Source organism: Protopterus annectens, chromosome 15.part0 (assembly GCF_019279795.1).
Source record: "Protopterus annectens isolate FY-2018-M chromosome 15.part0, PAN1.0, whole genome shotgun sequence".
Classification (NCBI taxonomy): Eukaryota; Metazoa; Chordata; order Ceratodontiformes; family Protopteridae; genus Protopterus; species Protopterus annectens.
Genome location: NC_056749.1, coordinates 265,930,570 through 265,956,883, shown reverse-complemented (window position 1 = coordinate 265,956,883; position 26,314 = coordinate 265,930,570). Strand labels below are relative to the sequence as shown.

At 41.2% G+C, this 26,314-nt stretch overlaps 1 protein-coding gene across 1 annotated transcript in view; it reads left to right on the top strand.

Annotated features, from left to right (window-relative positions):
- The window catches only part of TAF1 (TATA-box binding protein associated factor 1), a 2,792,652-nt gene that overhangs the window by 899,909 nt on the left and 1,866,429 nt on the right, over positions 1-26,314 (top strand). The window contains exon 13 of the mRNA XM_044057257.1: positions 1,085-1,192. Coding sequence (XP_043913192.1) covers positions 1,085-1,192 — 108 coding nt within the window. The remainder of the gene's footprint in view (positions 1-1,084; positions 1,193-26,314) is intronic.

The following is a 26,314-nucleotide window of genomic DNA, read 5'->3' as shown; positions in this document are numbered from 1 at the left end:
TATGATTTGCAATGATATTCGTAGTGACAGGAAGTTGTACGATGGGTGCATGTAGAAAGTATAGGTAGAAGAGAATATGAAAAAAACAGATGGCTAAGTAAGAGGGTCAGGGGTGTTGGGTGAAAAGAAGTTGGATATAAGTACAGAATGTTTTGAGATGCAAGAATGCAGACTTAGTGAGAATATTAGCTTAGAGTGGAACACAGTCAGGGCCAAAAGTTCCAGAGATATTCTTTTAGGAGAGACTTAAAGGTTTTGTGGTAAAACATTAATCTGATAGATTTCCCACTTGGGAAGCCTTTGGCAGTCTGGCCTAAACAGGGCAGTCCTAACTGACCAAAGACATTGGCTGGCAACAGTCTTGTTCACAAAGGGAAAAAAAAGAATTAAAACATGGTGATGGCATGGTCTGCTCCCTGTCTTATACAGTTTGCTTTACTGATGCACTCAACACTGGGGGAGAGCCAGCCCTGCACAGGTGGTCAATTTGGAAGTGTGGATAATTCTGAGGCTTTATGAATGATTCTGCAGCACTGGTCCTTGTATTTAAACATCTGATATTATGGTATGCTCACACAACTGTATTGCATTTGAAAAAGTGTGGTCTCACAACTATGCTACATTTGAAGAACTGTGCAAAGAGATGCTGTCAAGATGGACATTCCTATTGACACGGATAACAGAGTACTATTTTAGATAAAAACAGATGGGGTGAAGCAATTGTTTGTGTCTGTTACATTTATTCTTCACTATGCTATTTATATTAATAAATAAGTTTTAGTAGCATGACAGCAGAAAGACCACCAGTCAAAAGAAAGTTCAGAGAACCCTAGTTTTATGGACAGTTATGCAGTAGATATGTATTTTTAGCAGTAACAGGATTAAGGTAATTTAAATTGTGTAACTTTTAATTTTGCTTGTCTAGCACACAAACTGATTTAGATGCATGTAGATTGTGTGAACCCAGTGCTGCATATGCTCATGGTAAACAATGGCATGTCTTTGAGAATAAAAAAAAAGTGTGTGATATATTTGAAACCTTCTTTGTGGACGTGCTCAATTGTTATTCTTTTTTTCACTCAAGAATATGTCTCAGCCAGAAGTTAAGGACCCCTGGAATCTCTCCAATGATGAATTTTATTATCCTAAACAGCAGGGATTACGAGGGACATTTGGGGGGAACATTATTCAGGTAAGCTGCATTTGATCTGGTTATCATCATTTAATGCATGCATACATTCGTGTGTATATGCGCATGCATGTGTGTGTGTTGCTTTGTACCTTTTAAGAATATTAATCCGTTTTATGTAGTTTTAAATTTCGTCTGTACTGTATTCCTTATAGTGCAGCTTGTTGCACTGTTCATTTTGAAATGTGTTTATGTATGTTTGTGCACACAGAAGAGGGTGCCTATGTGCAAAATGTAAAGAATTGTAGCCAGTAGCTAGATTCTCAACTGTATGCTCACTTCCACAGAGCTCAGCGACACTTCAAAAATGTTTCCACTGCATCCAGAGCCATCCAATGTTAATATAAGCTTATTTTTTTGAGTTTTTGCACTTGCATTTGTTAATTTCTGTGATCGTTACTGTTTACATGTTGAAAGCCTGTATTTGCATTTTTGTTTTAAAAAAATTGTCTTTTCGCTGTATGTTTGGTTTCCAGGTACTATTTTTTTTTCTAAATTGTCTTGCAGAAGGGCAAAATAGCCAGTGTCTTAGCTGTTTGGTGTTGAATTGCACTTGAGAGTTAGTTTTGTTGTGCTTTGCTTTTACATTAAGAAGTTACATTATCATCCATCTTATGGCAGAAGGTGTTTGCCTGGTCTCTTTAAGTTGGGAAGCTCTTCAGGGAGCTCAAAGTGTAGTTGTTTATTGACCAGAGGGCACAGGAGTTAGTTTTCAGACTTTTTTCTGTCTGTTTGTGCGGTTCTGTGCTTCACTTCCACCAAGCTCATTGATGCTTTACAAGTGTTTCCACTGCATCCTTAGCCATTTAGGCTAAGGAGAGCAGTGCCCTGTACTGTAAAAAATGCTTAAACAGTAAAATTTACCTATAAAGCTAGGATTTAGAACTCTTAACGTGTAACACAGTGAGGCACTGAATGGAGTTAAGGTTGGAGCAGCTAATTAGCACATTGAACAGCACTAGTACAAGACCATAGGACGATCTAACATCTTGCCTTAACCTTAGACACACCCAGGAGACCTTTGTCCCTAAACCGTAATAGCTCACCCTAAAACAGGTTCAGACAACAAGGATATGCAATTTTCTAATGTCTCTGTGGCCAGCCTTGTAGATATGGGCATACTAAGACAGTGCATCAATTGTCTCATGGTCTCAGAAACTAACACATTATGTGAGAGATGTGCATACACAACCTCCTTGGAGGCAAAAACTCTTTCTTGCAAACAGGGTTGTCAAGAACACAAACCTCTACATCCCTCGCATATCTGCTCACCACACACAATAGACTTTCTTATGCTGAGACACTTAAAATAAAAGTTTCCAAATCTCAAAGACCTCCTAAGCTGTCAAACAGCAGCACTGTTCTCAGCAGTCACTAAAGCACACTCCAAAAGCAACACCAAACACCACACGTAGGCCTACACCGAACGGTTCCCTAAGAATGAAGCCCGTAAGGCAAGCAAACACTTCACCTTATATGCTTTTCATTTGGGATTCCACTGTACAACACACAGATGACCCACTCACCAAGCTGGGTAAGGAGGAGATATGGGCTAATTGCCAATCTGGCGCCAGAATCTGCAATATCACACACACATACATGCTCGTGTATATACACACACACACATGCATACATGTCAGTGCATCTTAGGTACCAATATAATTCTGTCTTAGTCCATGTTGAGCGGAAATCGTCTGAGACATACCTCACTGGACTATATGAAAAGAGATGTATCTCTGAATGTGTCACAGACAGGTATGGCTTACATTGAGCAGAATTCTACCTTTGTCAAGGTTGATTCCACAGTATGAACATAAAGTTATTGATGTTAATAACTGACTTACTTTCTGGTGTCTCTCTAGGGTGATCCAGTGTCTATCAGCATGGGGGGACATGGTTAACAGACCACATTGCTTTGCCATCTCCCACCCCCGAAGCCTTTTTTAGGCAGTACCAAAATGACAAAAACTACGAACATAGCAAAGAAGACTCACGCAAACTTAATGTGTTACTGCTTAATGGTAGGAGCCTAAACAAGCAGCTCCACACCCTACAAGCCCTCCTCACTGTGGAGAATGTAGACATCTGTGCTTTTACTGAGACCCTGGTCTTGCCACATGTCTGTGATGGACAGAGTCCATCAGTAAGTACGGTGTTCTCCAAACTAAAATACCTCCCCTGTAAAAACCCTTATCTAATGACTGACCAGCATACCCCTCCAAGTAGACACCAAAGGTACTTAGAGACAAAAATGGGTTGTGATGTGCAGCTAAACTTATAAAGGCCCTGGTGGTTGTTGGTAACAGTCTATGTACCTGTGTCCTTCGGTTTGGTCAGTACAGTGAGCAAGACTACTTTGATAACCCAAAACTTATCAGTTTGTAAATGTTCAATTGACAGAGTTAATCCAAAATTTAGTTCACCATTAAGAAAAGGGAAACAAGTATCAAGTGCTTTCCGTTTGCTAACTGCATGTGTATCATGGTTGTGCAGACATGGAGAGTGGTTGAAGTAGCCATAAACCTAATGTTGAGAACTGTAGCATGTTCTGTATATTGGCTGAGTTACTAGCATTTTGTTATATATTTTGTTTTTTTTTTTTGAGCCAACCAATTTGTTGTTTGATTGTTAAAATGTACCACACTTAAATTGTTTTGCGATTAAAAGAAAGCTATAAAGAATATGGCCAGTTCAGAATGCTAAAGAAAATGACTTTTTTCTTTCTCCTCTTTTCTTACTGTCTATTGATCATCCATCTCCTCCATTCTTTCCCCAGCACCCTAGTAAGGGTCAACTAGAGGGGCTGCCGTTCACACAGCCATCAGGGAGGTTCAAGAGTTTTGTCTGCTGCTCTATCCTCGCCTTCACGCACCTAAACCCCAAGGAGGGGATATTCACTGGGCTGACTGCAAAGGGTGTCCCCTAGTTTTTGCAAACAGCTTTTCATTTCAGTCAGCCATACCCCCCCCCCAAGCAAAAGTGATGGTTTCCCTGATCTCCATCAGGCAACTCACATGATCCAGTATTACCCTAACTGCACACATCCCTCCTCAGAGTGTGATGCATGCCATGACCCATGACTCCTTCCCCTCTCTGCATGGCTCTTCCAGGGCTGGGACTGCTAATCAGACCCTGGTTGCATGTGTCACAGTCAGGGCTCAGTCCCTCTGCACCAAAGAGCCAGGCACTAAAGACCATAATTTAAAATGTTATCCAGCAGTATCCGATGATTGATGTTACATCATTTGTGGAGGAGCTTGAATTGATCTGCTGTCAGTTACTTTCCTGTAGTTGTTCTTACTAACCTGTCTTTCTCATTAATACTGAGGCGTATGATAGCAGTAGCTTTTTAATTATGCTTTGTTTTTTATAATTTCTCCAGGTCTTTTGGGTTTTCTCATACCATGATGGGAATGGACCCCTTTCCTATGTTTAAGTATGATTAAAAGTTCATGAAATTAGTATTGTTTCAATCTTTGACTTTAGCCAGAAGTGCTCTTCGCAGCATCCGCAGTGTGCCTAGTAATTACTCCTCCTGCAATTTGTATGGAGTTATATGCATCGGTAACATCTAAGTATGACTGTAAATTCTTTTTTATAAGACTGGTTGCTCCTACTACTACTAGAACTGTCGGGGTATCCTTCACATTGCCCTAGTTTCTGCCTGCAAATCGTGTTTTATAACTTTGTCTCGCTCTGTACTTAAGACACTGTATTCAATGGATGTAGCAATTTCAATAATCAATGCTACTTTTGTCTTTTCATAGACTACTATATCTGGTTTCTCGCATCTATTTGTTTCGAACTTTTGGTAATTGGTGAATCCCATGTGATATAAACTGCATCATTTTCTATGATGCTTTGTGACTCATGTTTCCAGTGCATTTTAACTACCTCAATATTATAGTGGCTGCCCAATTCCAAATGCAACAGTCTTGCCACTTTATTATGCCTTTCAGTCCTCCTGCCATTAGTGTATCACAACCAGCAACAAGATGTACGACTGTTTCCAATTCTGTTTTACAAACCCTACATTTGTCTGTCTCTGCCACATGTTCAGTAGACTTTGTAAACCAACATGTACTTTGTCCACCATCTTGGGCCGGCAATATTAACCTTTTATCTTTTGTTTTAAATTCACCTCTCCTTAACCATTCCTGCATTCGATCGTGATCAACATGAGGTTGTTCCAAGAGTTTTCTGTACTTGCAACTATATTTATGCATTTTCCACATTTCTTGCCTTCTCAAATGATCCTTTACCTTACATTCTTTCTTTTGTTTTTTGGCACATTCAGTTGATGCCTGATTTTTATCTACTACTGGTTTGAATTCCATTCGCGCTTGACATCAGTATGCTTCTGCGCATAGCAACAGTTATCCCACTCCACAAAGGGGGAGCCACCATTGATCCTGGGAACTATCGACCTATTAGCCTGACGAGCCTGGTCTGTAAGGCCATGGAACGTATCATCATGGAACTCATAAACAAAGACATTGGTAACCTCCAAACTCTGGATCCCACCCAGTTCGGGTTTGTGAAAGGCAGATCATGCCTCCTGAACCTGATCGACTTCTTTGAGGCAGTCAACAAAGCCGTGGATGAGGGTAAGGTGGTTCACACAGCCTATCTTGACCATCCCCCATTCTGGAATTATAGCTAAACTCACTAAACTAGGTATAAATCCCTACGTCACAAGATGGGTTGCCAACTGGCTCACTGACAACCCACACTGTAAAAGTTGCAGACTCCAAATCTGACCTCAAAGCAGTGGCAAGTGGAGCACCACAGGGTTCCGCCCTGGGACCTCTCCTGTTTGGTATCTACTTCTCTGAAGTACAGGCTAACACAGAAGGCCTCTGGCTAACAAAGTTTGCAGATGACTGCAAACTAGGAGCCATAGTCATGTCTCCAAATTATGTGGACATCCTACAGAAGGGCCTCACTGAAACAGATGCCTGGGGTCAGAGCCATGGCCTCAAGCTCAATGCCAAAAAGTGCAGTGTCATCCTCTTTGGTAAAAATTCTGTACCCATGAATTACCACTTAGGCAGCAATCTACTTAACATTGAATGCGTGATAAGAGACCTTGGGACCCAGGTGGACAGTAGTCTCTCCTTTGAAAGTCACATCGCCACAGTAGTCAGAAAGTCCTTCTACATGACACACCTCATCATAAAAAGGTTCTCATCCAGGAAAAAAGAGGTCATTGTTCCCCTCTACTCGTCACTCAGACCCATTTTAGAGTACAACGCCCCTTTTGGAATGTACCTCACAAGACATCTGCAGCAGCTGGAAAGGCCAGAGAAGTACCTCAGAAAGAGGATTACTGGCCTCAAACAAATGCCCTACACTGATCACCTCAGAAAACTCCAGCTTTACTCTGTAGCATATTGCCTACTCCGAGGTGATCTCTGCCTATCACATAAAGCTATGTCAAACCCAGAGCTGTTGGACATGCTACACCTAAAGAAGTCCCAATCCCTCCCAGCTACATGCTCTGGGGACCTAAACCTTGTCACCACAATAAACAGGACATGCTGGAGGGGATAGATTCCTGTCCCAGAGACTTCCTATACTCTGGAACAAGCTACCCATCTATGTCAAGCAAAGTTCTTCATTAGCACTCTTCAAGAAAAATCTTGATGAGTGGATGGGAAATAGGAAATACACCCCGGGGATCACTTCTGTGTCTCTGCTGGACCTCTCAGTTTATGCCTTTCCCCCTCTGCCTCTCCTCTCCAAAGTTCTACTAAAGATCAGTGGCACAGGAAAATAACTTTCTTGGGTGGCGTAAGCTATGATACCTTGCTGGCTAGGCTTACGTAGGCCCTTGGGCCGATAGCCTAGTACCTACCTATGAACCTATAAGCAGGGAAGTCATCTTAGACTTATTCTCCTCATGTTTCAAAACTTTCATTACGTTTGGGTCTTGAGAGGTCTTATGACATCAGCAGGTATGTATGCAGTCCCACAATTGCAGATCTATGCATGTAATCAGTTTCGAGGAGGGGAATATATACTCTTGGTATGCACTGAGTTTTATAAATCATTTGATGAGCTTTTGAAGCATTCTTCTTGTTTTGCTGTCTAACCTATCCAACATATTTAGGGGTCAGTCAGTCACTCCAAAACTGTAAATTAGGACAGGAATAGCAAATTGGTTTATAGCTTGGACTTTGTTCCTAGATGTCAATGCCATTTTCAATATTAGTTTTAATCTTCTAAAAATTTTCCTTACTGAGTTCTATTTTGCATTTGTTCATGTTTTATTTATTGTTGATCCTTTATCAATTCCCAAATATTTATATACTCCCTCTTACTCAAGTACTTATATATCACATTTCTGTCCCAAACCAATGTTCTCTTGGTGCTCAAGCTTTCCTGCTTTAGAGGTAGTTTTTGCATATTTCTCAAGGCCAAATGACATTATTGTACCATCTGAAAAAATTTTGATCACTTGCAGTTGTGCTTTCAGTTCCTCATCTGGTGTACTTTACAGTTTTAAGTCATCTACAAAAAGAAGATCAGTCTTTACAGTTTGCTGTTTTCTGAGAGCCAAATTGTAGCCATGACCTAATCTGTTAAGTAGACATCTTAATGGGTTAAGGACAAGACAAAAGAGCAGCGGTGACAGAGAGTCATCCTGGAATATTCTCCTTTGAATTTTTATCCCTGGAATAATAATTTGTCTTTTATCATGGCTTAACTCCAAAGTGGTTTGCCACTGTTTCATGGTTGCTGTAATGAAATCGATCAGTGTAGGGTGTATCTTACACATTTTTAAGCACTCTTTTATCCATGAATGTGGAATACTGTCAAATACTTTTTTGTAGTTTATCCATGCCATACTTGGATTCTTCCCCTTTTTAGTTTCCCATTATGACTTTATTTAACAATGATCCTTTGATCCGTATGACTTTATTTTGTTATCCTTTTTGTTTTATTGCCATGATTGAGTTTTCTTATAAATTACTATAAACTCTGTCGGCATCAATTTCAGTCTATAGTTTATACATAGTCAGTAGGCGAGTTATTGATCTATAGTTTTTAGGGCAGCTTGCAGGTTCTGTCTTAAGTAGGAGCATTGTTTTTCCTTTTGTTAACCAGACAGGTGTCTGTTCGGGGTGTGCATATAAATAGTTCTTACTCATGGCAAAATCTTCATGTAAAGATGTTAATACTTTTAGCCAGATGTTAGATAATGCATCTGGGCCTGGGCTTTTCCAATTAGGAGCTGTTCTTAACTTTGTTTCAACCTCTCTGGCCATTACTTCATCCCATTTCATATCCAGTACATTTGAACTTCTTATTCTTTCTTTTACTTCTTCTGTCCGTTTAGCATCTTTGTTATGTTCCACAGGATCTTCATAGATATTTCTCCAAAATCTATCTGTTTCTTCTTTTTTTGGTGATGTTTCAGTTCCTTTCATCTTGTTTCCCAATTCTCTATGAAACTTTTTTGGATCATCAGATTACTTATTTTGTACTTTTCCTTTATATTTATCTACATATCTTCTAAGTTTTTCTGCCTGTGCTGATGTTTTTAGTTTATTATTTGCGATAGGACACAATAAATCCTGATCTGCTCTGATACTGTGCATTGCTTTTGTCACATCTATCTTTCTCAGTATTTTTGGTGATTCTGTTCCCTCTTGTGTACTCTTCTAACAGTGACACTTCTTGTCTTAATTGCTTTATAGTTTTCTCTATTCGATACTTCCATGATGGCATTCAATTTCTCCCCTTCTTTTCCCTTATGACCTTGTGTTTTTGTGGTAAGACTTTATCTGTTACTATTAGCTGCACTGTAGTATATCCTGTTTACTTTTGTTATATTGCATGAATCTCTATGGACAGCCCTAATTACTGTGTTCATTTGTTTTTATCAGACTTCTAACTTTTGGGGTTTTAATGACTTTCTGTAGTCTATTTCTTTCATTGATCTTAATAGGTCTGTCCATCTCTATTAAATCAAGCAACTCTTCTCTTAGCTCATTTTCTTCTAAAATGAGGGCACATTCTTTGATGTTCTTCGTGTTTCACTGTTGCAGTCATTACATTTGGGTTATCTGCTTACAGGTAGCCCTGTCAGCCTGATTATCAAAGTCTTGGGTCCTGCGTCGGTTGCTGTCTCATCTTCCATGGTGTCAGGTAGTCGGGGCTATAAAGCATGTAGCCAACGCCATTACATCAGTCTTTCTTGCCGTGCGGTGCCTGAAGCAAAAGCAGTTCTCAAGTGCTGGTCATCCGACTCCTGAAATTTTTGTTTTCGAGTTTCAGATCCGAAGTCTTCAAAAAAGCTAAGTACCCCGTTGGGGATCCTTTTTCTTGCTCTAAACCGATATCAGTAAAAGTTAGCAATTGTATTACTTGTGAAAAGCAAATACCTCATAAAGCTTTTCATTCGTACTGCATTCCTTGCTTAGGCCCAGACCACGATGTCCCTCGCTGTCGGTTTTGTGCCTTATTCAATCCTCGAACTATTCGTTGGTTCATTTTCGCATCTAACTATTTTAGTACTTGGTTCAATTATCCAGAAATGGCTTCAGTAAGCCATCCGACTACCAACATTCCGAAAAAAACGTAAAGATAAAGACAGAGACAGATCGCATAGGTTCAGAGCTGCCGATGATGCTTCCATTAAGCTAGTCGCCAGTTCGCCGGTACTCAGTGAGGTGCCTTCGCAGCCCTGGATACCCGCTACTTTAGATTCGTAGGCCTCTACAGAGACCCATTCGGAGTCCGGCATGCCGCAAGATGCTTCTTCGACTGTGGAACCTGTTGATGTCTCTACCTTGGATAGGTCTGGAGCCACTGTGCAGGCACCGGCTTCTGAAGGTGTATTCAGGCCTACTGACTTGCATATCAAACCAACGCCTTCTTCTTATTCAAGGCCTAAAACTCGATCCACACCTAGAAAACCTACGCCCAGACCGCATGGTCAGGCCCCTATGCCTAAAAAACAAATGATAAGAATGGCTGAAGACCTTATTACTGTAAGCAGGGGAAGCCACCCTTCTCCCTCTAAGAGACCTAGAACTGATTTTCCTTCTTATTCTTCTGATCAGAATTCTGAAATTTCTGTTTCTTCTGATGACCAGGATTCACCCTTATCTATCTATGAGGAGTCTGATGCAGAGTACTCCATTCCCTCTGCTTCCCCTTCAGAAGATTTCTCTTTTGGTGAAACTTTGCATACTCTTAGGGAGCATTTCCGCTGGGAAAGCCAGGATTACTCTGACTCCAAAAAGAGGCTTAGGGAATTCTTACTCCTACCTCAACACAGGCCTTTAGCTATCCCTCCTGTACTGGACATTGTAGATGATGCCTTCTTGGAATTTAGCCTGGCCCCAGACACTTTACCTCCGGCTCCCAGGAAACCTGACAGGTATTACAGAGTACCTGACTCGCACAAGTTCCTCTTTAAGAATCCTACTGCGGATCCAGAGACCATTTCACAGGGTCCCAAAGGCATTAAGGCTACTACTGCCAAAAACCCTACCCCCTCTGATAGAGATTCCAGGGCCCTGGACAGATGGGATAAGAAGGAATACACTTCTGCTACTTTGGTCATTAGATCCTTAAACTGCCAGTTTCATATGTTAAAATATCAACAGCATATTATTGGATTACTTAAACAGAAAATGATGTTGATTCCTGACTGTGCTGAAAATAAAGAATTACAGGATTTAAGGCATTCTGCTGAACAAGTTGGTTAACATACTTTGCAATGTGGTTTTGATTCCTTAGAGGCATCTTGCAGGGCTGCTGTCACTGAGTCTGTACTTAGAAGGCATGCTTGGCTTAAGGAGCAAACATTGCCAGATCATGTTAAAGCTAAATTAATGGATGCTCCCTTAAACCAAGACCGCCTGTTTGGCAACAGAGCAGAAGTAGTACTTAAAAAGATGGAGGAAAAAGCTAAATCTATGCAAATAGTTAAAGATTTCAAGTAAGTACAGCCTCCCAAATTTAGTGGGCACTGACCTTCTAAGAATTGGTCCTTTCCTGTCTCTTCCAGGCCTTCTCAATCCAAAACCAGGACCAGCAGACCACCCAGACTTCAGTCTTGAGGTATTCACAGGCCTAAGCAGTGGGGGGCTCCCTCTTCCAAAGCTGGAAGTAGTGAGACACCCCCCTATGGTAAACTGTCACAATGACTTAACCTTAAACCTTCCAAGCCCTCTTCAACTGACTGTTCCTTTAGGGGGAAGGATTGCCCTGCATGCAAAAAACTGGGAACTCATTACCCAAGACAAATGGGTTGTAAATATAGTTTCTCAAGGATACAGATTCCACTTCCACCCCTTACCAACCCCAAGCGGTTGGCCAGACCAAACCCCAAATCAGTGGGCAGAGGCTCAAAAGCAAGTTCTCTGTCTTCTAAGTATCAGGGCTATTCAGCCTGTCCCAGAAGAGGAATGGGGCAAGGTTTTTACTAAAGACTATTCCTGGTACCCAGAAAAGACAATTCCTGGTGTCCTATCCTGGACCTGTCTATCCTAAACAACTTTTTGATAATCCCAAAAGTCAAAATGTTAACTCTTCATCAGCTGCTTCCCATGCTAGGCAAAAATGCCTGGTTGGCAACATTGGATTTAAAGGAAGCTTACCTGCACATCCCAATAAGGGAATCTTGCAGAAAATACCTACGCTTCAGAACAGGCTATATGCACCATCAATTCTCTGCAGTGCCCTTTGTCTTATCTACTGTGCCCAGGGTATTCACAAAGTGCCTAGCTCCAGCCATTGCATTCTGCAGGCAAAGAAATATTCAAATATACCCATACCTGGACAATTGTCTAATTCAGGCAGAAAGCCAGGACATACTATTAAATCATCTGGCATTTGTAAAGAAACTGCTAACCTCACTGGGGTACACCATAAACAAAAAGAAATCACACCTAATACCCTACCAACAAATTGTATTCCTGGGAGCAAGTTTGAATACAACTTCCCAGATGGCTTACCTCACGCCAGAGAAAAGTTTATTTGACAGCCTACTTCAAACTACTGGCCACAAAGACCCAGCTATCTGCAAGGAAAATACTGCAAGCCCTGGGGTTCATGGCCTCTTGCATTCTACTAATTCCATATGCAAGACTGCATATGAGGAAACTATAACGGTATCTAAAAAGCCTATGGTGTCAACATTCTGAGGACCTGGAATCCATGATTCCTATCATTCCTTGTATAAAGACAAAGTTCCTTTGGTGGGCAGAGGCCTGCCACCACAAGGGACTGCCATTCACTCTACCTCCTGCCGTCCAAACCCTAAGAACAGACGCATCAGACTGTGCATGGGGAGGGGCTCATTTGGCAGGGCAGTGTATTCAGGCAAATAGAACCAGAGACAAATGCACCTGCATATCAATCAAAAAGAAATGTTAGCTGTGTAGAATTCTCTGACAGCCTTCAAGGACCATATTCTTCCAGGACAATTATTGGTAAAGACAGACAACACCATTGTTATGTGGTACATAAACAAGCAGGGGGAACCTACTCATACCCTCTCTGCAGACTAGCCATGGCTCTGGAGAACACAGCCTTGAGCTACCAAGTGCACCTACAAGCTCAATTCCTGTCAGGCAAGCTAAATACACTGGTAGACGACCTAAGCAGAAATCTCATAGACCCACACGAGTGGAAACTGGAACCAAAGATATTCAACATTTTGAGAAACTAATGGGGGAGCCCAAAGATAGACCTGTTTGTCTCCCCTCAGAACTGCCAATTGGACCTATTCTTCACAAGGACTCCCCACAGACAAGCTTGGAAAGTAGATGCCCTGTCCTTCACCTGGAAAAACCTCTCAGTTCATGCCTTTCCCCCTCTGCCTCTCCTCTCCAAAGTTCTACTAAAGATTAAACAGGACAAACCAAGGACAATACTCATTGCACCAGACTGGCCACGCCAACACTGGTACCCCCTCTTGCGCAGTGTGTCACTGCTGGAGCCATGGCACCTGCCACGGACCCCTTCCCTGCTGTCCTAGCAGGAGGGCCAGATTCTGCACCCCATCTTCAAATCCTGAACCTTGCAGCCTAGCTAAGTACCTGAGCTCTCCATTACCATCCCTCAGTAAGCAAGTGCTGGATGTCATTCTGGAGGCAAGGAGGCCTAGTACTTGAAAATCCCATGCTGAAAAGTGGAAAAGATTCAGTTCCTGGAGCCAAAATCAGGGGATAGGCACAACAGTGCCCAGTTTACCGCATATTCTTCAATACTTAACAGAGATGATTCACAAGGGCCTTTCCTTCTCTTCTATTAAAATTCATGCCTCGGCCATTTCAGCACATTATAATACGGAGCCACCCCTCTTCTCTCACCCACTGCTGAAGCAATTCTTCAGAGGGGCCAAAAATTTAAGACCACCCAGGAGAGCTCCTACTCCAGCCTGGGACCTTAGCTTTGTATTGGAAAAGTTCACTCTACCTCCCTTTCAGCCAGCTGCAACTGCAGAGTTGAAACTCCTTTCTTGGAAAACAGCCTTCTTTCTAGCCATCACTTCAGCAAGAAGGATGTCTGAATTACAGGCCCTCATGGCAGTGGAGCCTTTCATCATCTTTCATGCGGACAGGGTGTCCCTCAGGACCAATCCTTCCTTTATGTCCAGGGTGGTATCCATTGTGGCCTTTAATCATTCCATTAATTTGCCAACCTTATTTTCTAATCCACAGAACAAAGGGGAATGAATACTGCACTCCTTGGACGTGCACAGACAACTTAGATTTTACTTGGACAGTGGTAAGCCTCTCAGGAAATCTGAACAGCTGCTAGTTGCCTTTGCTGCAGGGGCAGAGAGGAAGGCCATTTCAAAGCAAACCATTTCTAAGTGGATAGGCCATTGCATTCATTTCTGCTATAAGCACCATGGAAAACCTACCCCACAGGGGATAAGACCCCATTCCACCAGGGCTGCATCTACTTCTACAGCCTTTCTCAGAGGTGTTGCTACCAGGGACATCCTAGAAGCTGCTACCTGGAGTTCTGTACATACCTTCACCAAGCATTACCACTTGCCAATTCTTTCTAAAAATCCAGAGCTGGTTTTGCCATTGCAGTCTTGCAGGGCCTAATAGCTGGTTCTAATGCTGTCTAATTGCTTCCTCCCTTCCTTAGCTTTGGGAATCTACCCAAATGTAATGACTGCAACAGTGAAACATGAAGAACATAGTACAGTTGTGTACACTTACCATAAATGTAGATGTTCGTGTGTATTCACTGTTGCAGTCCTGGTTACCCTCCCTTCAGTCCCCTGACGTCTAGTGACTATGCCTCTCTTCTTATTTACTGTACTTAAGCTTTCTGATTTTTGTTGGTGGTGTAACCTTGTATAGAATTGCTTCCCATTATGGGGGCACCTGACATCTGGGGCAAGAAAAACTGATGTAATGGTGTCGGCTGCATGCTTTATACCCCTGACTACCTGACGTCATGAAAGATGAGACAGCAACCGATGCAGGACCCAAGACTTTGATAATCAGGCTGAATGAGGGCTACGTACAAGCAGATAACCCAAATGTAATGACTGCAACAGTGAATACACTCGAACATGTACATTTATGGTAAGTATACACAACTGTACTTTCTTCATTTCCTGTAGGCATTCTATGGAAAGTTCCAAAGCATCTTCCTATGCCACATTCTCTTCATTTTCATCCTGTCACCCGTTGCTGTTTCATATGGGAACTCACTGGCCTATCACTCCACAACATTGACTGTATCATAGTTGCCACAGGTTCCTGTTCCTCCCCTTGCTGTGCAATTCCAACTGAATGTTTGTACTGGTTTCCTGTAGAAGACTCCAAAGTATCTTCATATGGCAACTGATTAGATGTTTCTCGCTCCACTGGTTTCTCCTTAATTTGATGGTCCATTGCTCTATCCTGCTGTACTGTTTTCTGAGTTAGATGTTCTGCAATAAATCCTTCACTTGGCAGGTATTCCATAACCTCATTTTCTATTTCTTTAACGTCTCCATTACTAATCCTCCTTTTCCTTTTTGTTTTCTTATTTTTTGTATTGTAAAATTTTCCACATCTGGGTGCTGTGCCTGTATTTCTGTTCAAATATCTTTGGTGCTGCTCTTTTTGTATTGATTAGTTTTGCCTTCTCCTTTACATACATATTACACTATATTAAATCTCTTTTTCTTTCCCATGTCCATATTTCTTCTTCAGATGTCTCCTGATTTTCCTGTTTCTCCTTACTTTGGGGACATGTTCCATCATGCTGTGATATAACTTGTGTTAGACTTTCTACACTAAATCCTTCACTTTACAAGTATTCCATAACTTCAACTTCTAATTTTTTAACTTCTACTTTACTAATCCTCAGTTCTGTGTTCCCTCTTTGTGATCATATTTTTTATTGTGAAATTTTCCATATCTGGATGCCTTTGCCTGTATTTCTGTTAAAATATCTTTGGAGGTGCCTTTTTTGCGTTAATTTGGCTTTCTTCTTTGCAAAAATAGTGCACCATATCAGATCTCTTTCTCATGTCCATACTTCTTTTTTTATACCTTTCATAAGTCTAGATTTTGTTTTTTATATTTTTGTACTTCCTCAGATGCTTTTTTTTCCAAACAGATCAAGGTTTCTTGGTCTACATAATGTTTTTCATAAATCTGTTGCATTAATGAACACACATTTGTATTTGAAGCTTTTGACAGTTTTTTTATGGAAGCATTTTTCTTTCCTCTAATCACTCTCTCAATCTTTTTGTATTTATTCTGTCAGGAAATTCTGGGCTTTTTGCATAATAGTAACAACACATAATTTCTTTCTTATCGTCAATAGTCCATTCTATTACCTTTATGGCTCTTTTCACCTATAACTTTTTCTGATTTTTGTGGACTGGAATGTTTCCATATTTTGAGGATTTAACGCTGTCATTTTTTTCAGTCCTGGCACCAGTGTGCCTACCAGGATTGAGCTCTTTTTTTTCTGGGTCTTGTGAACCCAGCTGTCTTTTTTATGTTAATCCGGTTTCTGTCGTCCATGGTATAATATGCTATATAAAATACAGTCTCTATATCAGTGACGGTTTGGTGAAATTTTGTGAAAAATAGGGTCCACCTTGTGAAGGTACTCGCCAAGACTTGAAGATGAAATAAATTCCAGCAATACTATTCTCCCTTGTTGCTGACTTATTTCTGCATTCAGACCCCTTTACCATTTGGTTTGTCTGTTGCTCTCAGAGTTTTCACCAAGTGTCTTGCACCAGTTGTAGTCCATTGCAGAACTCTAGGAGTTCACATTTATTCTTACCTAGACAACTGCCTGATAAGGGGAGAACCATACTGGAGCTTTTGACAGGCCTGCTAATCACCACGGATTGCTTTCAGGAGGTGGGCACCCTCAACCTCACAATGCTCAACTACAGCCACAGAGAAAAATTCTCTTATCTGGGAGCACTGATAGACTCAGTACAGCAAAAGGCCTTAATACCCCCAAGTCATGATTTCTCACTTGACAAGCTATCTGCAAAGCCTAATAGAAAGGGAGACAATCCCTTCAAGGTAATTCCTAAGGGCCTTGGGATTCATATCATCCTGAATCTTAATGGTTCCTCTTGCAAAGCAATGCATGGGAAAACTCCAGTGGTCCTCGAAAAACAAATGGGAACAACATGCACAACCCCTGGATACCTTGATGCCTCTTCTCCCCTGACTGAAAAAGGAACTAGTTTGGTGAATAGACATTTTACAAAACCCAGGGGTAAACTTCTGTCTCACAAATAGAGATAGACAAACCATCACCTCATACAACTCTGACATAGCCTGAGGAACACACTTAAAACAGTTGACATTGCAGGGAATCTGGACTCCAGAAGAAAGGAAACTGCACATAAACTAAAAAGAAACAAAGTAAAATGAAGAAACAATGTCTCCACCAATCTCAGTACTCAAAACTCCAAAACAAAGGCACTTGGAAGGAGAAAACACTTCGGTTCCATGAAATTATATTCAACTTTATTACAGAACAAAATAAAAAGTAACCATAAACGCTTAACTGAGTCAGTGCATTTTCGTCTTTCTCATGAAAGACTTCATCAGATGTAGAACTAATGCCATTACAGTTTCTTAAATACTGAGAACAATTCAATTAAAAATGCAATTAAAAATGCAAATGAGCCACTAATAAATATTTCATTGCCTACATTAATACCCCAAATAGTGTAAAACCTTACATCTTAAAATGTTAAGTAACCTACATTCAGTGTAAAAATATTCATTTAAATTAGAAAATACATTCAAGTAAAAGTAAATATATAACTCTATTAAAATATCAAGTACTACTACTACTTCTTTCGGCTTTTCCCGGTTAGGGGTCCCTACTGCAGATCATCTGTCTGCTCATGATTGACAGTGGAGTTTTATGGTGTTGAGTTGCCTGCCCAGCACCCAGCCTTCCACAGAAGGCGCACACACTCACACTTAGGGCCAATTTAGAGTATCTAACCCAATCCACCTACAGCATGTCTTTGGGATGTGGGTGGAAACTGGAGCACCCGAAACCCACACGACCGCAGGGAGGACATGCAAACTCCGCACAGAAGGCACCCTAGCCAGGGATCAAACTGGAGAACCTCTTGCTGTGAGGCGGCAACGCTAACTGCTGCACCACCGCGGCCACCCATTAAAATATCAAGTACTAATAAAATAAAATATGAGGATATAAAAACATTATCATATACAATACAATACTCCATCTACTGGCCAAAAAAACATTATTACAAATAAAATAGTACGGTTTCAAGTATAATGGCTGTAAAATTGGAAGGAAAGCTTTTGAAGTGTTCACTGAATGATAGATATTAAAACAGGTTTATAGGCCTGACGGACATAGTAGAAATTTCCAAATACCCAGTTAAAGTTATTTACAAGAGGGCACAAAATTTTAAAGACCTATTTGAAAAGCACAATAATAATAGAATGGGGGTTCAGGCTAAAAGGAAAGGTACATTAAAATGTGGTGCCTGTTCTCAGTATTCCTATATTTGGCACAAAGAGTGGGTTTACTTGGCTTGTAGGGATAAAACAATTGAAGAAAGGTATTTTTCCAGTTGTAATTCTTTTGGTTTAGTATTCCTTGCCCTTTGTGACCAATGTGAAGCGTTTTATGTGGGCAAAACAGAGTATAAGCTTAAGAAAAGGATTTACGAGGACTACTATGATATTTGTACTAATAATGAAAACAATGCTCTGTTTAAACACACTTAGCTATGTCCAAGAGCAAGGTTATTATTTTTTGTACTGGAAGAAGTAAAAAGTGATTTAAGGGGAGGACCATGGGAAACAAGAATTGGATACCGAGAATTATGGTGGCAAGTTAGATTGCAAGCCAACTTGTTCCCACACCTCAATGACAATATTTCTATAACTTCACTTCTTAAAATTAGAGCAGCCAAATTGTAAAATGAATTGACAAGTTGATGCATGGTTTAGGAATAGCTTTGTTAAGCTCCCTGATGATTTCTATTTTAACATTCTTTCCTATTTTAGTATCTTTTAACATGTTTCAGTGTGCATCATTCCGTGAACATTTCAAAAGCTTTGCAATTTAACAACCATTGTATTTGGAACAGTACCATTTTATTTGCCATGTTTTTTGGCCAGTAGATGGATTCCTTGTATTGTATATGATCATGTTTTTATATCCTCATATTTTATTTTAATAGTACTTGATATTTTAATAAGAGTTATACGTCTACTTTTACTTGAATTTTTTTTCTAATTTACTTTCCCAATGAATATTTTTTACACTGAATGTAGGTTATTTAATATTGTAAGATATAAGGTTTTACACTATTTGGGGTATTAATGTAGGCAATTAAATATTTATTAGTGGCTCACTTGCATTTTTAATTGCATTTTGAGTTGTTCTGTAATAAAGTTGAGTGGAATATAATTTCATGGAGCCGAAGATGTTTCTCCTTCTAAGTGCCTTTGTTTTGAAAGTAAAAAGAAACACTGACAGTGTATCTAAATATAAAACCCTTTGAAAGCAATCTGACCCTAGGAACTCTGCAGATTTAGACAGACAATGCCAGAGTTATGTGGTACATAAAATAAGCAAAGGGGAACTCATTCTTAACTTCTATGCAAGTCTAGTGATGAAAGTATAGCTTTTGGAATGAGAACTACAGTTAACACTAATAGCATCCTATATCTCCGGTTAGAACAACACCATAGCATTTTCTCTGACCATGGACCTTCTCAACACATATGAAAAGATACTGAAGAAAGAGAGAGATTTTCCTGGCCCTCACCCGCCAGTGGAGATACCCCAGTATAGATTTCTTTACCTGTCCTCAGAACAGACAGCTACAAAGTTTCTGCTCCACAACCCAACATGAAGAGCGGATACTTTCTCCTTTAAATGGACAGATTTCGTCTTGTATGCCTTCCCTCTGTTACCATTAATACCAAGGGCACTACTGAAAGTGAGATCAGGCAGGGCAGGCATGATACTCGTAGTCCCCTTCTGGCCAAGGCAACACTGGTTCTCCCTTCTTTTCACACTCCGCAAGGAGAGATACTATTCTCTTCCCCCCACCGATAGATCTGCTCACTTAACTGAAGGGGTCTGTCATTTATCCACACCTTGGCACACTCAAGCTAACAGCCTGGAGGATTGGATTTTAACACTAAAATAATGCAAATTGCTCTTCTGAAATGTTATCTGTATTGAGAGAGGTAAGAAAACCAACTACCAGAAAGTCATACTTATCAAAGTGGAAAAGGATTTCTATTTGGGGCCAGGCAAAGGTATGACACCAGCTAATTCTAGCATGGATCTAGTGCTGGAATATCTTTCAGAATTATTTAACCAGGGCCTGTCTTGTTCAGGAGGTAAAGCACATGCATCTGCTTGCTCTCCACCCATCTATACTCACCCCAATTTAAAATGGTTTCTAAAGGTGGTGATGCACCTGAGACCACGCAGGAGGAAGCCATATTCCCTCTTGGGGCTTGAACTATGTTTTGGAAAAGTTTCCTCTGCTACCTTATGAGCCAACTGCTTCTGCCCCTTTATGCTAACCTGGAAGACCACCCTGCTGATTGCAATAACCTCATCCAGGTGGGTCTCAGGACTACAAGCCCTGTTGTGCAAAGAACCCATTACTGTATTCCATAGGGGTAGAGGTGCCCTGAGAACTAGCCCTTCTTTCCTGCCCAAAGTTGTGACAGAGTTTTTTTTTTTCAAACCAGGCTTTATACCTGCTAGTGTTTATATCTTAATCTACAAATAAAGCAGAGCAAATCATGCATTCATTGAATGTCTGCCGAGCAGATCAGATATTACATTACCAGGACAAAGTCTCCAATTAGAACAAAACAACCTTTAGTGACCTTTGCAGAAGGAAAAGTCAGGCTTGTCTCCAAACAGACCATTTCAAAATGGAGAGTTAATTGTATTATCTTCTGCTATACTCATCAGTGTCCCTACTGAGGCCATCTTGGAAGATGCCACCTGGTCTTCAGAACACACCTTTACCAAACATTGCCATTTAAGCACTGCATCCAGGGCTAGGGCAGGTTTTGCCAAACATTTTGCAGAATGTGCTGTCCTAGGAGTCCTCAGACTGCCAACCTGTAGCTTTGGGAGTCCTCCCAAGAATCAGTACTGCAAAGTTGACTACAAAGAACATAGTACAGTTGTGTTACACTTGCCTCCTTCCCGTTGGTCTAACTCCCCCTCCAGGCTGAGGGTTGGGGTGGGTACCTTATCCTATTATCACCCCCACACACACACACATCCATAAACCCCTTTCTTTATTTCTTATCCACTGTCTGTCTCTCCCCAAACAGTAGACAAGTGGGAAGGTCATGTTGTCCTCCAGCATCAGACTGACTACCACAGCCTAGAATGACCTGCAGATGGAGCCGACAAACACCCGTCTTATAACCTGATGTGTTGACGTCTGTCCTGTGATGTCCATCGGCTGAGGATGATTCAAAGACTTTGGAAACCAGGACAGCTGTTGACTTCTGCATCGCAGGAAGACCCCCCCCCCCCAAAAAAAAAAGAATCCGTACTGCAACTTTGATCTACTCAGATATCTGCAATTCTGGTAAGTGTAGCAACTGTGCTTTTTTCATTATGCTTGCTTCTGTAGCACTAGTGGACCCATGCAGTAATCTAGGTAGTCAGCATTATTTCGTTTTATAATTTATCCCCCTCCCAAAAATAAAAATAAGAAGTATGGGAAGGAGAGTAACTTTAACTTGACTGTGTATTTCAGGCCAAGAGTCTACCATCCCATAGTATGATGTCACTTTTCTATTTCTTTCCTTCCAGTATCTTGCTTATTTTGGTTTAGAACTGCAGTGTATTTTTTGGTCCATGGAATCGGCACAGTGGTGTACCTAACTGGTCCAGTCATTATTTGTTAGGGCAAGAACTCTCCAGTCCATTCATTCCTCAGTGGTAGTAAGAGCTGGGTGTTGGAGAGTAGGCCAGTCTGCAAATCCTGTGGACCCCCTCTCCTGATAGCCAGTGAGCTCTGCTTCAGCTGCCTCAAGAGGTACATGTGCTGTGTTCCACTCATATGAGCAGTCTTCCATCCAAGTGGCATACAACTTGGAGTGCAGGCAAGCTAGACTCCTCCTGCTGTGGTAATTTATCTGCTTTCCTACGGGTATTATTAGTGAAGTGAACCCAACTGCCCCCCTCCAGTTCCCATGTAGATAGTTGAACACATGTTGTGTAGGATCTAGTTAGAACATTATCTCTGTGCACCACTCGTATAGGGAAAACGTGTCTGTCTTGGCAACTTTTGAGATATTTGCCAATTATTTATTTATTTATTTTTAATTTCATTGTGATTTTAGTTACTTGAGGGATTCTAACCAGAGCTTTGCAACCATTTTCCTTGTTTATTACACATAATGATTATTTAGTTTTCTAAAGGAAAATGTACAACTGTGACTGAGTGAGGAGGGGGGATATGATCTTTACAAATGCAAGAACATTTTATACTTATAAGTATTATCACAAAGTGCTTAAGAGTTTGCAGCTTATAAGTCCAGTAATTTAATCATAAAACGTTGTCTCAAAACTTTTGAGCCTAAATTTAAGGCATTGTTGCCCTTAGTGGCGACAGGGCATTGAAGGAATAAGAAAGGTCAACATCTTAAACTTGTGGTTCTTTGTATGAAGAGGCAGCCCATGCTGAAATAATGATATTGGATTGCTTCAAGATGTTGTGAGACAGAACAGATTGTATTATGCAATGGAGACTTGTTAAAATCAAAATGTAAACAGCTATTGGTAGTTACTATTGCAAAGTTACCCATGAGAAAACATCTAGTTCTAAACTAAAACAGTGCTAAAAAAATGTTCATATAGCTAAATAAAAAAGCTACAGCTGCCATTTTCTGTGCCCTACTAAGCAGAGAAGTGAAAGTAAATGAACTAGAAAAAAATCCATCCTACCACACTAATGGCAATCCCCCTTAAAAACAGTGACATTTAAAAATTATAGAAAGTGAAAGCAGGTATATTCAACTGATGTACACTGGAAGTGTCGGCAACTACATGGACGACACATCCACGGTACTTCACTGTATGCAATGTTTTCCTCAGAAGAGATGGAGCAGAAGTAAAGTTCCTTCACATAAGGACATAAACATAACAAATGTATTTTTTTAAACTTCTCCAAAGATGTGAGTTACTGCAGAAATATTAATCACTTAACAGTGATGTAGTGGTCTAGAATTTCAGGGATGAGACTATTTGTTCACGGACAGTTTGAGTTCTTTTGGTGAAATTTCATTTGTGTGACTTATACATTTGAATGAAATGCTGTTTGGTTGAAAATAGTTTAAATGAGGTAACATTTGGTAAATCAAGTTGCTTTAATACTTGAGTAAGATATTGACTTGAGGGTTATGAGTTGGAATTAAAGATTGAATATTTAGTTATCTGTAAGGCTAGGGTTAAGTTTTGGGTGAGATTGAGTTAGAGTTGTGGATGTTATGCTCTTCTATGGAATGAGTAGGCTTTGCCTGTCATAGGAGGTACTGTGGATAATTCTGTAAAATTATGAATAATGCTGTGTTTTATGCATTTTTCATCAAAATATATATTTTTTTATTTCCATCTGTTTGGACACTGTTATGCTGTGATGAACTTGTGTCCCTTCAGGAGTAGATGTTCTTCGTGTTTCACTGTTGCAGTCATCCCATTTGGGATGTTCATCGTGCATACAGCTGCAGTCATAACAGATGGGTTGTCCTACCGTCAGGCAGGTCCTCGGTTGGCCGAATTCCAAAGTCTAGGTCCGGCGTCGGTTGTCGTCGCTTCTTCCCTGACGTCAGTGCGACAGGGGTATAAAAGAACCAGCCGACGCCATTTTCTTCAGTCTTTCTTGCCGCGCGGTGCCCGAAGCAGAAGCAGTTCGCAAGTGCCGGTCGGCCAGCTCCTGAAATTATGAAAAGTTTGCAACTGAAGTCTTCTTGAAAGCTAAGTACCCTGTTGGGGAAACTTTTCTTGCCTCAGACCGATGTCAGACAAAGTTAATAATTGTATTTCATGTGGGAAGCAAATACCGCATAAGGATTTTCATTCCCTCTGCATTCCTTGCTTAGGCCCAGACCACGACGTCTCGGTCTGTCGTTTTTGTGCTACATTCAACAAACGCACCATTAAGCGTCGGGCAGAGTTCACCCAGCACTATTTTGGCAAAAAATTTAACTACATTATGTCTTCGCTAGTTTTGTCTAAAAAACGCAAAGATAAGGACCGACACCACGCCAAAGCCGACTACAGGTGGTCCGGTTCTCAGCGAGGCGCCTACGTAGCCCCTGCCTACCGACGACACTTCATTGGCGGTGTCTACTGTGCCCGAGGTCGCAGGCTCCTCGGCCCACACCCCGACTACAGATACCGAAGCCACTCTAGGTGGTGAAACTCAAAATGTAGACAGGTCTGCCTCCTCTCAAGGTGTCTTCAGACCTTCCTCTTCTTTTTCCATCAAGGCTTTCACTAAGTCTAAAGCAGCCATGCATTCCAAGAGACAAGCTACACAGGGCCCTTCCCCAGGCCCATTGCCTAAAAAACAGATGCTTAAAATGGCTGAGGATTTAATTACTCTTATCAGGGGTTCTCAACCCCCCCTGGACAAAAGGCCCAGAGTGGAGGAAGAATCTCCCTCCTCTGACCAGGCCTCCATTATTTCAGAGCACTCTGATGAACAGGAACATTCTTACTCCCCTTTTGAAGATTCTGATGCAGAGGAGTCCATTCCCTCTGTCTCCCCCCCAGAGGATTACTCATTTGGGGAAACCTTGCATACCTTGAGGGAACACTTCCACTGGGAAGGCCAAGAGTACTCAGACTCCAAGAAAAGGCTTAGGGATTTTCTCTTGCTACCTCAGCACAGGCCTCTGGCAGTACCTCCTGTCTTAGACATACTAGATGATGTGTACTCGGAGGCCTGCCGTAACCCAGACTCTCTACCTCCAGCCCCAGTCAAGCCTGACAGGTACTACCGGGTTCCTGACTCACACCAATTTTTATACAAAAGCCATGCGGCTGACCCAGAAACTATCTCACAGGGCCCCAAGGGAATTAAGACCTCCACTGCTAAAAATCCATTACCTTCCGAGAGAGATTCCAGATCTTTAGAAAGGTGGGGAAAAAGGTATACACCTCGGCCACCTTAACCATGAGGGCATTAAACTGCCAGTTCCATATGTTAAAGTACCAACAGTTTCTGTTATCACAGTTGAGAAGCAAAATGTCACAACCTGAACAACCAGACTTGAAGGAGTTGCAGGATTTGATGCATAGTGCAGAACAAGTGGGTAAACATACCTTACAATGTGGTTTTGATGCTCTAGAGGCCTCATGTAGAGCTGCTGTTACAGGATCAGTCATACGTAGACATGCCTGGCTCTAGGAGCAAACCTTACCAGATCATGTCAAAGCTAAATTACTAGATGCCCCTCTACAAAAGGATGTATTATTTGGTGTTAAAGCTGAGGAGGTATTAAAGAAAATGGAGGAAAAGGCTAAATCAATGCAAACAGTGAAAGATTTTCTACAGGTGCAACCTCCACGCTTTCAGTAGAAATTGGCCTTCCAAAATTGGTCCTTTCCAGCCACGGACAGACCCCAAAGAGGTAGATACAGGCGCCCGAGGGGCAGAGGGCAATCTCAAGGATCGTTTAGAGGCAGACAATGGCAAGCTCCTACACATAGAGGTGGTGAGGATAGTTCGCAGCCATTCAGAAAGCAAACCCAATGACTTTCCCCTTTGCATGCCAAGCAAGGCTCAAATGGCAGCACCCTTAGGCGGAAAACTGGCATTATTTTCGAAAAATTGGCATATTGTCACAAAAGGCAAATGGATCCTGGACATTATAAACAGAGGCTACAGATTCCATTTTCACACCTTTCCAAAAATGAGAGGCATGCCAAACCTGCCACACAATCAAAGGGCAGAGGCACAAAGACAAATTTCAGATCTCATGGACATGAAAGCTATTCAAGAGGTACCTACTCAAGAACAAGGTCAAGGTTTTTATTCCAGACTATTCCTGGTACCAAGGAAGGGAAAAGATTGGAGACCTATTTTGGACCTATCCATCCTAAACACATTTTTACTCGTGCCAAAATTCAAGATGCTCACATTACAGCAGCTTCTTCCCTGGGCAAGGAGTCTTGGCTGGTAACATTGGACCTGAAGGAGGCATACCTGCATGTCCCAATCAGACAAAATTGCAGAAGATACCTCAGATTTCTTGCAGGTTCAACCCATTATCAATTCTCTGCATTGCCCTTTGGCTTATCTACTGCACCCAGAGTATTCACGAAATGCCTGGCATCAGTAATTGCCTACTGCAGACTTCAAGGGATACAAATATACCCATATTTGGACGACTGCCTGATCCAAGCGGACAGCAAGTACATACTTCTGAAACATCTGGCTTTTGTAATAATGTTGTTGAATTCTCTGGGATACACAGTCAACAAAAAGAAATCAAGGCTAATACCCTCTCAGAAAATAATTTTCCTGGGTGCCAACTTGGACACAAACACCCAGTTGGCCTACCTCACGCCAGAGAAACAGGGGCAACTAAGTCAATACTTCAGAAAACTAGCAAA